The 12108-nt window shown below is 60.2% G+C and overlaps 1 protein-coding gene and 2 long non-coding RNA genes across 3 annotated transcripts; 1 reads left to right on the top strand and 2 right to left on the bottom strand.

Moving 5' to 3' along the window:
* Positions 1-1102: 1102 nt before the first annotated feature.
* Positions 1103-1789, bottom strand: LOC117013381 (uncharacterized). The gene is made up of 3 exons (XR_004421327.1): positions 1680-1789; positions 1418-1577; positions 1103-1243 (listed from the first exon to the last, which is right to left on the bottom strand). It is a non-coding gene; the product is annotated as an uncharacterized LOC117013381 (long non-coding RNA).
* A 3265-nt stretch (positions 1790-5054) lies between these two features.
* Positions 5055-9237, bottom strand: UTS2R (urotensin 2 receptor). Its single transcript, XM_033091095.1, has 3 exons — positions 8950-9237; positions 5456-6683; positions 5055-5307 (listed from the first exon to the last, which is right to left on the bottom strand). The coding sequence occupies exons 2-3, from the start codon at positions 6598-6600 to the stop codon at positions 5253-5255; spliced, it is 1200 nt and encodes a 399-aa protein (XP_032946986.1). The 5' UTR covers positions 6601-6683; positions 8950-9237; the 3' UTR covers positions 5055-5252.
* LOC117013710 (uncharacterized) lies at positions 8707-10628 on the top strand. Its single transcript, XR_004421366.1, has 3 exons — positions 8707-9012; positions 9794-10026; positions 10244-10628. It is a non-coding gene; the product is annotated as an uncharacterized LOC117013710 (long non-coding RNA).
* Positions 10629-12108: the final 1480 nt, after the last annotated feature.

The raw sequence follows: 12108 nt of genomic DNA, 5'->3' as shown, positions 1-12108 counted from the left end.
CACACACCTAGGGTGGGTTCCTGGACCCAGACTTCATCCCAAGGAGAAAGTGGCCACATGTTTACATCTCCTGCCCTCCCCACCCACCCCTGCACAGCCAGGACACCCTCCTCACCTGTGGGGGTACAGGAGTGAGGGGGACAGACATGAGGTGGGGAGCACTGTGGGCCGTCCTCTGTGTACCAGTCTCCATGAGGCCGAGGCGGGGGGCAGGGGTCGGCTCAGACAAGCCTGTTCAGGGGCTTTGACACACACCCCCTCAGATAGGAGCCCAGACCCCTCAGCCCAAGTCGGGACCTGCCAGGAGACCCCAGCTGGCGCCCCAACACTGCTGTCAGCTCAGCCCTCTTCCCACCCTCATCTCGCTCCTTCAGCACCTCCCTCACCCCTAAAATCACCAAGAACCACCTCCCAGCCAGGTCCTGGGACTGGCACTGCCGTAGGGCACATTTTTTCCATCTCAGCTCTGCCTAGCAGCCATGCCCTGGGAGGAGGGGCAGGATGGGGGAGGGGGTGGCTGTGGGGTTTGGGAAGGTCAAGGGCAGAAACAAGTGCCCTCCTTCCCTCCCCAGTCAGGCCCCCGCTGGGCCCCAGGGAGGGCTTGGCCCAGGGCAGCAGCCAGCGAGACGGGCAACGCCCTTGTATTTGTCGGCATTTCACACTGACACATAGTTTTGGGGTGACACATGGACTCTGGACTTTCAATCATGCTGCAGGGACCTGAACCCACAAAGGGCGGGGGTGGCAGGACTCACTGGGCTGGGGGGCGCTCCCCACCCGACCCCCTCCTGCAGGTGCCTGTGGCCTGGGCAACCTCTCCAAGCCTCGCCCCTCAGCTTTGAAACAGGAATAAGAACTTAATGAATGACGAGCCAGTGTCGTGCTTGCCTATGGGCCTGCCTTGGGGAGGAGGAAATAGAAAATAGGCACATGGAGGGAGGGCAGGGAGGACCTGAGCACTAGACCAGACTCCCCAGGCCACCGGCCACCCCTGTCTGAGCCCACTTATCGTCCTGCCCACCCGGCCTCACTCCACGCTCCAGGGCTGGGGAAGGGGCAGGGCAGAGCAGTCCAGCCCACAGGCCTGCCCTGGGCAGCTGTGGGGCTGGCCTGGTCTCAGGAGCGCTGGCCGCCATCCCTGGCATGGGGCTGGGCACTTGGCTGGTGTGGAAAAGGCTGGAGTCTGGGGCTCCTGGCTGTCGGCCATTGGCAGCCTGGCTTCCTGCTCGGGAGTGTCATCTGTCTGGAATTTCAATGGAAAAACCTGCCTCTGTGCGTGGCCTGGGGCTCCCGGATTCCCAGTTTGGTGGTTTGTAGGTGCACGGGATGGGGGGAAGGGGGCCCTGGCTAGACTCTGGCCACCTGCCTCCCCCTGACACGGGAATGGGGACTCCCACCTACTGCAGGCAGAGCTCACCTCTTTTTCACGCCTGGTGGGGGTGTGAGGAAGGTGCCTGACAGCTTGGGGGTAAGCTCCTGCCAGCTTTCTCGGGGTGGGGGAGCCCCAGTGTCCTGCCCTCCACAGCGGCCCTCCAAGCGACCTGGGTCAGGACTGCCTGTCCGCTGGGTGTGCACAGCTGTGGATTCAGGTAAGAGTTCAGGTCTCTGCACACAGCTCAGGCCACCCACCTGGCAGAGCCACATTTCCCGGCACAAGGAGTGTCACAGTGGTCACTCACCCCCACGAAAGCTCCATGTAGCGTGAGGACAATCTTCAAAGGCAGAGCCCCCAGGGCAAGCAGCTGTGGGAGCAGCTCATTTTCCCAAGAATGAGTTCCTGGAAAGATTCCAGGTAAAGGGAACTGGGGGGTGGGGTGAGGGGTGGGTGTTTCTTTGTTGACACATAACTGACACAAAGGGCAGCGGCCCTGGGTGCAGCCTGCTGACACATATTCCGGAGTCCTTGGGCAGCAAGCTGGGCTCTGCTGCCCCCCTGCTGGGGACCCACAGACTCATACAGGCTACGCCCGCTCCTGGGGGCCCTGTGGCCCAGCCTGGAGGGCGTGGCGTCCACCTCCACTGCTCTGCAGTGTTCAGCAGCCAAACCCAGTGCGACTGACCGGCCTGCGGGGCAGGAATGTGCCCTGCGACTGCTAAAATCATCACCAGCCACCAGGCTCCCATCCCGGACGCCTCCTGGGACGGAAACGTCGGGCTTAGCTGTGAATTCCTGCCTTCTGGGCTCTTCCCCACCTTCCATTTCTACCACCTCCAGGAAGACAAAATAGGAAAAGGCAGCAGGTCCTTAGCCGAGGGGCACAGTCCGTCTGCCCATTCATTCCCTGCCTGTTCCCAGGGGCCCACAGCTCACCCCAACACAATACAGCTCCCTGGTTTTGCTCTGGGAACTGAGCAGAGGAAGGGCTGAAGGGATGGGGATGGGGAGAAGGGAGGGGGCAGGAGGAAGGGCCCAGGCCTGGCACTTGGCCCCTCTACTGAAGCAGCTGGGCACCCAGTCTTGGCCAGTCCCGGTCCTGCTTTTCTGCTGCCCGAGGTCTTCCCGAGGAGCTCCCTGCCCCCACCCAGCAGGGGCCGCTGTCACCATTCACCCAGCTACAAGGGAGTCAGGGACCAAAGTCCAAATTTACGAAACAATGGAGCAGAGTCAGCATCTCAGATGTATGTCCCGCTGCTTACAGCAGCCACGTCTGTGGCTGGGATGCAGGGGGCAGCCCGGCCAACCATCCTCCTGCCTCTTTGGTTCCCTGTCCTTGTGACATGGGACAATGTTGACATTTTCAAGCATCTCTGTGAAGCTTTCATAAATATATGCACACATGCACACACACCCGAGCGATACATGCACTCACACTCACACTCACACACGTTTTAACCCTTGGGATGACATTGTAGCTTTGCATTGTTGCCCCCATTTACCGCTATCCTTACATATGTCCCATTAACGGCCCTGCAGCAGGAAGCCATTCTTGTTCTCACAACGAAGTCCTTGTGTCACGTGACGTCATACTCTACCTGACATTCCGTGGTGTCTCCTACTTTTAAAGTGATGCTGAAAGGAGTATCTCTGTACATAAATCTATCCACATCGGACTTTTTGATTTCGGACAAAACCCTCCAAGTGGGGGTGCTGGCCAAGAGTCGCGATGTTTACGTGCGTAGGACATGCCAGCTGTGTGCTTGAGGATGTTGCTTTTGTCTTCTGCATCGGAATTTTAAATGGCATATGTCGCCAAATGTTAGCAGTCTCTTCCTTGAGGGATCTGGGTTGTAGGTCATGTTTCAGAGCCTTCTCATGCCTTATGTTAGAAATATATTCACTGCGCTTTCTTGTCACTCTTGTGATTTCATGAGTCACATTTACATATAAAATTCCACCTGGATTTCACTCTGCTTGGAGACTCCCTGGGGCAGTGCCTTTCCATCCAGCCCAGACACCTGGTTCTGTTGCCCAGGGGGCTTGTTCCTGAGCCCAGTGGGGTGATCACAGGGTGAGGGGCCCAGTGCTTCCCCTCCCTGGCCCGCAGGGAGCACTGTCCTGGCACCAACCTCAGCCCGCCCGAGGAAGGCCCACAGGGCCCAGCCTTGTAGGTGTGTGACTGAGATGGTCGCTGTCACAAAGTTTACCCAGAACAGTTGCTCCTTTATCATAAGGGGGAGGAGGTGGACCAGGAACTGCACACACTGCAGGGGGTAGGGGGGTGGGGCGGGGGGGCAGGCAGCCCCAGAAGTCTGCAGGGCATAGACACCACCCTCCCACTGAGGGGTCTCCCAGACACGTCCACACGGACACACATGCTCACAGCAGCTCCGTCCATATCAGGGACGAGGTGGGAGCAGCTCAGATGCCCATAACTCATGGGATCACAGGACAGTGAGTGTCCAGCTATCAAAAGGAACCATGAGCTGGCCCACGCCACCACGTGGACGGACATCCAGTCAGCTGACTTCAAGCAAAGCAGGCAGTTCCCGTAACGTGGACAGCGGCCTCATCTGCTCAACTGAAGGGCTTCAGAGCAAAACCAGGTTTCCCAGATGCCTCAGTAAAGCTGTCACTGTCTGCCGTGCCAAGTCGGAGCTCAGTTCGTCCACCTGAGGCCCTCTACTGTCCAGCCCGCCCTGCTCCGGCCCCTCCAGCTCGGCTCCTGCCAACCCAGACCTCCCTTCCTCCTGTCCCAGCCCCTCAGCAGCCTCAGAGCCCCAGGGACAGAGAGGGGCTCTGCTGGGGGCAGAACCCAGCCCGGCTACTATGGGGAGGGAGGCTGGTGAGGCCAGAGGGCTGGGCACTGTGCCTGCCGGGCCAAAGACTGAGGGTCTGAGGGTGCCTTCCTGGCCTTGACAGAGTGGCCCTGGGTGCAGGGGTTGGGGGGAGGGGGCTGTGGGCGGTGGAACCTGCGGGGTGTCCACGTGGCTGAGTGTGAGTGTACACGAGTGTACATTGCCCCTGGGACAGTGCATTGGGGTGGAACCCACCAGGGTTAGGAGGAACCTTGGGAAGATACTGGCACCATCCGGCCTAAGATGGGGGAGGGGAAGGGTGTGAGTGCTGCCCTGCCCCCGCCCATCACAGACTGGGTGGCCCGCCTGCCCCTCCAGCTCCTGCACCTCCCCTGCTGTTCCCTCTGCCTGCTGTGCGCTCATTCCCCCAGGTGGGCAGGGCTGGCCTGTGTGGGCTCTCTGTGGGCAAAGCCAGTGGCCTCAGCGTCCCCAGGAGGCACCAGATGGACCCACAGGCCTGGGGAGGGAGAAGCAAATGGGAGGGTTCCCCGTCCTGGTTTCAGTGTGGGTGCTGTGTCCCTGCGTGGAGTGACTCCCGGCTGCCCCCTCCTCCCTGAGCTGGTTGGGGTGGCTGTTCCTTGCCTCACCCCAGGTCTCAGGCCAGACCGCACCCCCCACGGTGTCAGGACAGTCAGACCAGCCACCAGCAAAGACCTCAAAGTGAGACGTGCGCCCTCCCCAACCAGACCGACGGGCTCCTCTGGGAGCTGTGAGGGGATATCCCAGGAGGTCCTCCTGGACCCCCAAGGATGTGGGTCTCCCCTTGCGACCCCGTCCCCATGGCTGAGGCAGGACAGGGATCAGAGCTTAGAGTTTATTGGGACAGAGCCGGGAGGAGTGGAGTAGGTTCCACAGAGGCCACGCACCAGCCAGGAGAGGGTCCCGTGCAGGAGCTGTGTGTCTGCCACGAGGCCGGCTGGGCGCTGGCCAGGTGCTCACGTCCACTGCTGGGGGTGGTGAAGACGACTCACCGTGGTTTCAGCACCTGACTGTGGCCCTGAGCCTCTCGTAGACACTCACAGATGGGCTGGGGGCTCCTGGGCAAATGAGGAAGGTGCTGGGCTGACTGAGCTGAAATGAGACACAGGAAAGGGAGAGCTGGGAACTTTCTGGAAGAGGACTGAGGACGGGGAGCTGAGAGGGGCTCCAGGGAGTCACCTAGACTCTGGGGCCCCTCCCCACAGAACTCCGGCCACTCCCAGACCACCCCAGCACCCACCTGGAGGCCGAATGCTCAGACGCAGGCCCCCCCGGGGGCCTCCTGGGACAGGCTGAGGGGCTCTGTGGCCTGCTGGCTGCCGAGGACAGTGATCGGCCAGAGTGGTGCTGGAAGCGGGCATGGCACCGCGGAAGGGCTGGGACACGTGCGCGCTGGCGCTGGCGGTACTCGCGGAAGTTCCTGGTGAGCAGCGTGTAGAGGAAGGGGTTGAAGCAGGAGTTGCCGTAGGTGAGGCAGGTGGTCAGGTAGTTGACGATGCGAGCAGCGCGCGGCGTGAGCGCCTGGGCCCCGTGGTCCTGGGCCAGCAGCTGCCACAGCCAGAAGGGCAGGAAGCAGGCCCAGAAGAGCAGCACGATGGTCAGGATGAGGTAGAACACGCGGGGGTTGGGCAGCCGCCGTGTCTGCGGGAAGGAGGTCCTCTGGGCAAGCCAGTAGGCCCGCGCCAGGCGCAGGTACAGCAGCCCGATGACCACGCCGGGCCCGACGATGCTGGTGCCGAACAGCAGCCCCAGGTAGGCGCGGTGGGCGCCCGGGCCCCAGGCTGGCAGGCACAGGCGCTTGGGGCCCCTGTGCACCAGCCGGATGGCCAGCATCATGGGCAGTGCCAGCAGCAGTGCCAGAAGCCAGGTGCCCAGCACCAGCAGCTTGCGGTAGCCCTTGGAGCGCTGCGCAGTGTCCAGCGGCCGGAGCACCGCGGCATAGCGCTCACTGCTCATGATGGTCAGGGTGAAGATGCTGGCGTGTAGGGTCAGGAGGTCCAGGCTGAAGAGGACGCGGCAGCCCACGTCGCCGAAGTGCCACTCCCTGGTGACGTAGGTGACCACAATGAAAGGGATGCTGAGCAGGTACAGCAGGTCAGCCAGGGCCAGGCTGACGACGTAGACGTGCATGGAGGCCGCAGCACGCAGGAAGCGGCACACAACCACCAGGGTGTACACGTTGCCTGCCACGCCCACTGCGCCCATGACCAAGAGTACCAGCCCAATGACCCCCGTGGCCACCAGGTCTTCCAGGGAGCTGGGCTCCATCGGGCTGGCCCACGAGCTGTTGAGGGATGCATTGGGGCCACCAGGTGTCTCGGCTACAGGGCTGCCCATCGTAGGCAGCACAGGGACACCGGTGGCAGGCTCTGGGCTCAGGGCCATTTCTGCCGCCTCACGCTGGGCTTAGGGCTGGGGCATGCTGCGTCTGTGGACGGGGCCAGGGCATCTGTGGGCAAAAGCTTGTCCTGCAGGAGAAGACGCCCATTAAAGATACAGACAAGCCCTCTCCCACTTCCTCGAGACCGTGCAAAGGCACAATTCCCACTACAGGGGCGTCAGGGGGCTGCAGAGGGACGGCGCTCACCTAGGGCACCTAGGGCACTCTGTCTCCCAGAATTCTGTCTCCCAGAATTCTAGCACGCTGCCTCAATTCCCAGCTCTCCAGGGGGACCAGAGGACCACCTGGGCCAGCTGCCCCCAGTACGTGCCCAGCAGTCCCCACCCTGGGCCTCAGGGCAAGTCCAAAGGCCTCTGGGGTTGACTGGGCTTTTCTGAAAACCAGAGCACAGCAGGCAGCACTCAGGGGTGGGATGGGCAGTGGATGGAGCGGAGTGGAGAGTCCTCCCCAGGCCTTCCTTTCTCATCTGTGGACGAGCAGGCGGCCTCGCTCACCCAGTCCTTTCTCCCAATTTATGTGTCTTGTACATTTTAAACATATGTCCTGCTCAGATGGCAAAAGTGGTATCTGCTGACTTTACAAGTTCAAATAGGACAATACATGTGGGGAAGCCCTCTCCATGTGTCCACACGGGGAAAACGAGGCTTCATCCCCACCTCCCAGTGTACACAGAAGTGATTCAGGACGGACTGTGGGCCTGTGTGGACTGGGCTAAGGAGCCACCAGCCACGTTCAGGAAGAAACAGGAGCATATCTGCGTGGCCTTGGGGGGGGGGCAGGCTCCTCAAAGAGGAACAGAAAACACTCGCAATAGAAGACGAGACCAGTTAAGTGGACTTCACCAAAATGAAGAAGTAAACTGAGGGAGGAAACACGTAAACTGTGGGCTGGGAAAAGAACGACCAGAAGACAGACACCAAAGAACCAGGAACCAAAACATATGAAAGAAGTACAAATCAGTACAGACTAACGATTCGTTTGGGCGGAGGGGAGATGGGGTTTGAACAGGACCTTCTCCAAAGAGGATATCCAAAGGCCAAGAAGCCCAGGAAAAGCCGCTCAATGTCATTGGTCATGAGGGAGATGAAGTGAAAACCACTGGCAGGGGGACACCAAGTGTTGGGGGCGGGGAGGACCCGACTCATTCCCGGCTGCTGGGAACAGGGAACTGGCAGCCACTTAGGAGACAATGGGGCACTTTCCCTAAAGCTGAATGCACGCTTGCCTGTCTCCCAGAATTCCCCCCTCCGTTTGTGCATATGTCCCCAGAGAAAGAGAGAGAGAGAGAGAGAGAGAGAGAGAGAGAGAGAGAGAATGTTTGCAGCAGATTTCTTCCTGGGCACCAGGAGCTGAAAGCAGCCCAACGCCCATAAATAGGAACGTGGATGACCCAACTGTGACACCTCCATAAAAGTGCTCCCCAGCAAAGAAGACGGGAGAACAGCTGCAGAGAACAGTGTGGACGAAACTCGCACATGCTGTTCTGCGAAAGAAACCAGACCCAAGAGGATGCACTGCGAGTCCCTTTACAGGAGATTGGGGGGAGGCAAAACTGGCATGACGGTGGCTCCCTGCGGGGTGTCAACTGTAAGGGACAGCAGGGTGTCAACTGTAAGGGACAGCGGAGAGCCCTCTGGGGGAATGGCCATGCGCTGTGTCCTGACCGGTGGTGGTTACACAGGCGTAGACCCGTGTAAAACCTCGCGGAGCTGCACACCTGGGCTCTGTGCTCAGTGTATGAAGATAGATTATCCTCAGGAGAAAAGAAGACCTAAAATGCGGGAACACTTAAACCAGAAGTCCCTGGACCGCCCCACCTCCCCTACGTCCAGGTATAATGGGCTCCAGGCTTTTCCCTTCTGCACGTCCTGTGCTGATATTAAAGATAAACTCGGGGCCGTCCCAGCCTCCGTGCAGAAGAGGACCTGGGCAGGCCGGGGGTGCAGAGACGCAGCCCCAAGCCCCGGCCCGCAGGATAAGGCCTCCGTTGGCAAGCAGACCGGACCCCTCCTACCGGCCGGAGGCCCCACTCCGGCTGCCGCCCGCCGGCCCGGGTTCCAGAGCCCTCCCCCACGGGGCTGCGGGGAAGCTGGGCTGCGCGAGCGCAGGGTCCCCAGCTTCCCGGTAGGCGGTCCTGTATCTTGGGCCGCAGCGGAGCGGCTGCCTGGGGCCGTGCTTCGGCACCCCCCTGAGCGACGGGAAGACCCGCCGAGCCCGCGGCGCGCACCTGCGGCTCCACAGCCTCCCTCGCCCCTCCCGCAGCGCCCCACGGCCCGCCAGCCTCCCCAAGCTCCGTCCGGGGCACCCCATACTCCAGCGCCCCGCGCGCTCACCTCGGTCACCGGTCAGCAGGTCTGTCCGCAGAGCCCTCGCTGCCACACGTCTCCAAACGCTCGGTGAGGGAGCGCAGGGCCCTTCCCCGAGCGTCCTCCCCGGCCAGGCGCGCAGAGGTCGTGGGGGGTCCCAGGGTCAGACGAGCGAGGGGAGCCCACCCGCCAGTCTTGCTGGTCCGCGCCGGGTCACGATCGCCGTGGCCACCTGCCTGGCCGCCAGCTGGGAATGCGATGCAACCGGGCGCTCGCGCCTGGATATTAATAACATGGGGCGGGGGCGCCAGGGGGGGTGGAGGGGCGCCGGATCTTGGGGGCAGACGACGCAGGCTGCGCTGGAGGGGCGGGAAGATTCGCCGGCAACTGGGCGCCGGGTCGGCGCCAGGACCTGGGCGAGAAGTTGCTCAAGGGCGGTAGGTTGCGGGCCCCAGCGGGGCTCTGAGCGGCGCTCATCCTCGGTGGGACCCGATGGCGGCGGAGTGGGGTGTAGCCGCCTCCAGCCTGCCTGCCCCAGGCTGCTCCTCTCCCGGTGTCTCTCCTTCCCGCCTTCACCCCTCTGCACCCCCATCCCTCAATCCTGCCCTGGACTCCCTGGCGCTTGGCGGGCGATGTGGGGGAAGGAGGTCCTGGAGGAGTGAGGCCTGGGGGAGGGGTAAGAGACCCGCGGACCTGGGCCCAAGGGCAGGAATAACATTGGTAGTGTTGTGCAACCATCAATTGAACTGGAAGTTGCTTTTATTAATAATACAAGAATGTAGATAGATGGCTTTTGCAGGGACTTGCCAAATCAATCAGGTAATTCAATCCTTCTTTCCAAACTTCCGACAGACATCTCTCTCTGTACCAGGCATGTCTCCCCCTAGATGTTTGAGAGCATCCAGAGTGAATGAGTCTCCATCCCGGCTCCCGTCAGCAGCTGGGCCTGGACTGGCAGTGCCCGCGTGAAGGAGGCACAAACCTGCCTCTAGAACTGCATGACAGCAGAGGTCCTCAGAGAAGTGGTTCCCGAATTTTGCTGCACATTACAACTTTCTGGGGAGCTTTGAAGAGTCCCAATGCCCACATGACAGCATGTGGCAGGTACCCCTAAGGTGACCCCCGAGTTTGTCATGCTCTCCTCATGACTAGGGCTGAAGCCTGTGACTTGCTTCCAACCAACAGAAGCGGTCACGGTGGTAGATGGCACGACCTTAAAGAGGTACATTATGTGCCAAAGGGGTGTCCCTCCTGCAATGAATGACATTACCCTAATGTCTTTTTTAAACTTTAAAATTTATTTTAACTGTTTTTTTTCCAGGACCCATCAGCTCCAGGTCAAGCAGTTGTTTCAATCTAGTTGGGGAGGGCGCAGCTCAAATGGCCTATGTGGGGATCGAACTGGCAACCTTGTTAAGAGCACCGCGCTCTAACCAACTGAGCTAACGCCGCCCGCCATTGCCCTCAATTTACACAAGACTCCTAGCTAGCTCTGCCCTAGAAGAGGGAAATAGCCGTGCTATGAACTGTGGCAGGGAACCGTGGGTGGCCACTGGGACCTGATGCTGCACCCAGCTCATGGCCAAAAGCTGAGGCCATCAGTCCTACACCCACAAGGAAATGGATTCTGCAACCGAGAGCACAGCCAACACTGACTGCAGCTGCGTGTGATGGAATAATGGGCCTAGCCAGGTGTGTCCCAACTCCTAACCCACGAGAGCTACAAAAAAATAAATGTGTGTTGTTTTAAGCCACTAAGTTTGGTATTTTGTTACACAGCAACCGAAAACTAACATTCGTCCCATGGCAGTTATATCAGAATTGTCACATGGGATCCATGAATGGGAACTCTCCAGTTTGAAACACTCCAGAGCTTCCGGTATGCTATACAATTCAAGAACCAGTGCCTCGACCACTGGTGAGGTTGGAAGTTTTCACAGACTCTGGGCCCCTTGATCCCTCCTGCCTCCTCCGATGAACCTGGTCTGAGGCTAATCAAGACCCAGCAGCCATGGGGCACCCAACCACACACACCACTGCATGGCCCAGACCCCTCAGCGTGACCGCCACAGACGGGGAAGTGTGGAACTGGTCCCGCCTCACGTTTCTAACCCATTTGGCCCTCAGGGCCCCAAGTCACGACCTGGAGGCCCTGGGGCCCAGACCTGCCCTGTTCCGAAGGCCCATCCCCACCAGCTTTGGACACGCGAGCTCTCCCAATGGAGAAGGTAAAGGGTGAGAAGCCGAAAAGAGTACACGAGTGTGGGCAAGGCTGAGAGACTGGAAAAGGACGAGGACGACTGGCCTGGACAAGACCCTTAAGGGCCTTGGCTGTCCCGAGGGCTGGGCACAAATGGTGCCCACGGCCCGAGAGAGGAACCAGGCCGAACCCCAGCCCTGTGCCCTTGTGCTTGCAACAGTGGTTATCTCGATCTCACACACGGGGCCCCGCACAGCTCCTGCAGCTTAGAGAACATTCCGGACATGTTTGTGGGATGGACACAGTCCAGCCTCTTCGCTGGCTTGGTGACCTCGTCCTCAGGATAGCCGTCAGGCGTTCCCGACCCGCTGCGTTCCCGGACAGTCTCTTCATCCCCCAGACGGTTCAGAGCCAACCTGGGCCGCTGCCGCTCCCTGGCACAGGCTTCGCCAGCATGTCTGGATATCAGATCTAAGCACAGCCAGTGGTGCCCGGAGAACCACCAAACCCTAGAAGCCTCAGGCCCTCGCGGGGTGACGCTGAGGACAGGTGACACAGTTGGATTCAAGCCCTAAAAGAAAGAAAAGTGTGTTTAGATAATCAAGTGACTCACCAGATAGAACCTTCCTGAAAATCGCTGTAATAATCAAGGAAAGGATCTGTGTGTGTTCTAATGAAGTCAGTACTTGGAGGCTCCCACAGAATGGACATGACGGTCCTGGGGGTTCTGGAGTAGGGGACACTGGACACTCCATTTCCAATGTGCTCCCAGGTGGAGGTAGCCATGTCTGAGGGCGGGATCCAGGAGGGCGGGGCCTCCCAGCAGAGGGTGCACAGGGCTGGGCTGGCGGTGTGCAGGAGGAGGTGGTCGCGTGGGGACACGGGGAAGACACGCTGCTCCCCTGGAGGGCGAAGTTCACCCTGAGTCTGGCTCTTCTCTTGGAGGCCGAAGCTGAGCACAGGACCCTGGCTGCCTGGAAATAAGG

This window comes from Rhinolophus ferrumequinum, chromosome 21 (genome assembly GCF_004115265.2).
Source record: "Rhinolophus ferrumequinum isolate MPI-CBG mRhiFer1 chromosome 21, mRhiFer1_v1.p, whole genome shotgun sequence".
NCBI lineage: Eukaryota > Metazoa > Chordata > Mammalia > Chiroptera > Rhinolophidae > Rhinolophus > Rhinolophus ferrumequinum.
Note: the sequence above shows the minus strand (reverse complement) of the source record. Positions and strands in the feature narration are given on the sequence as shown.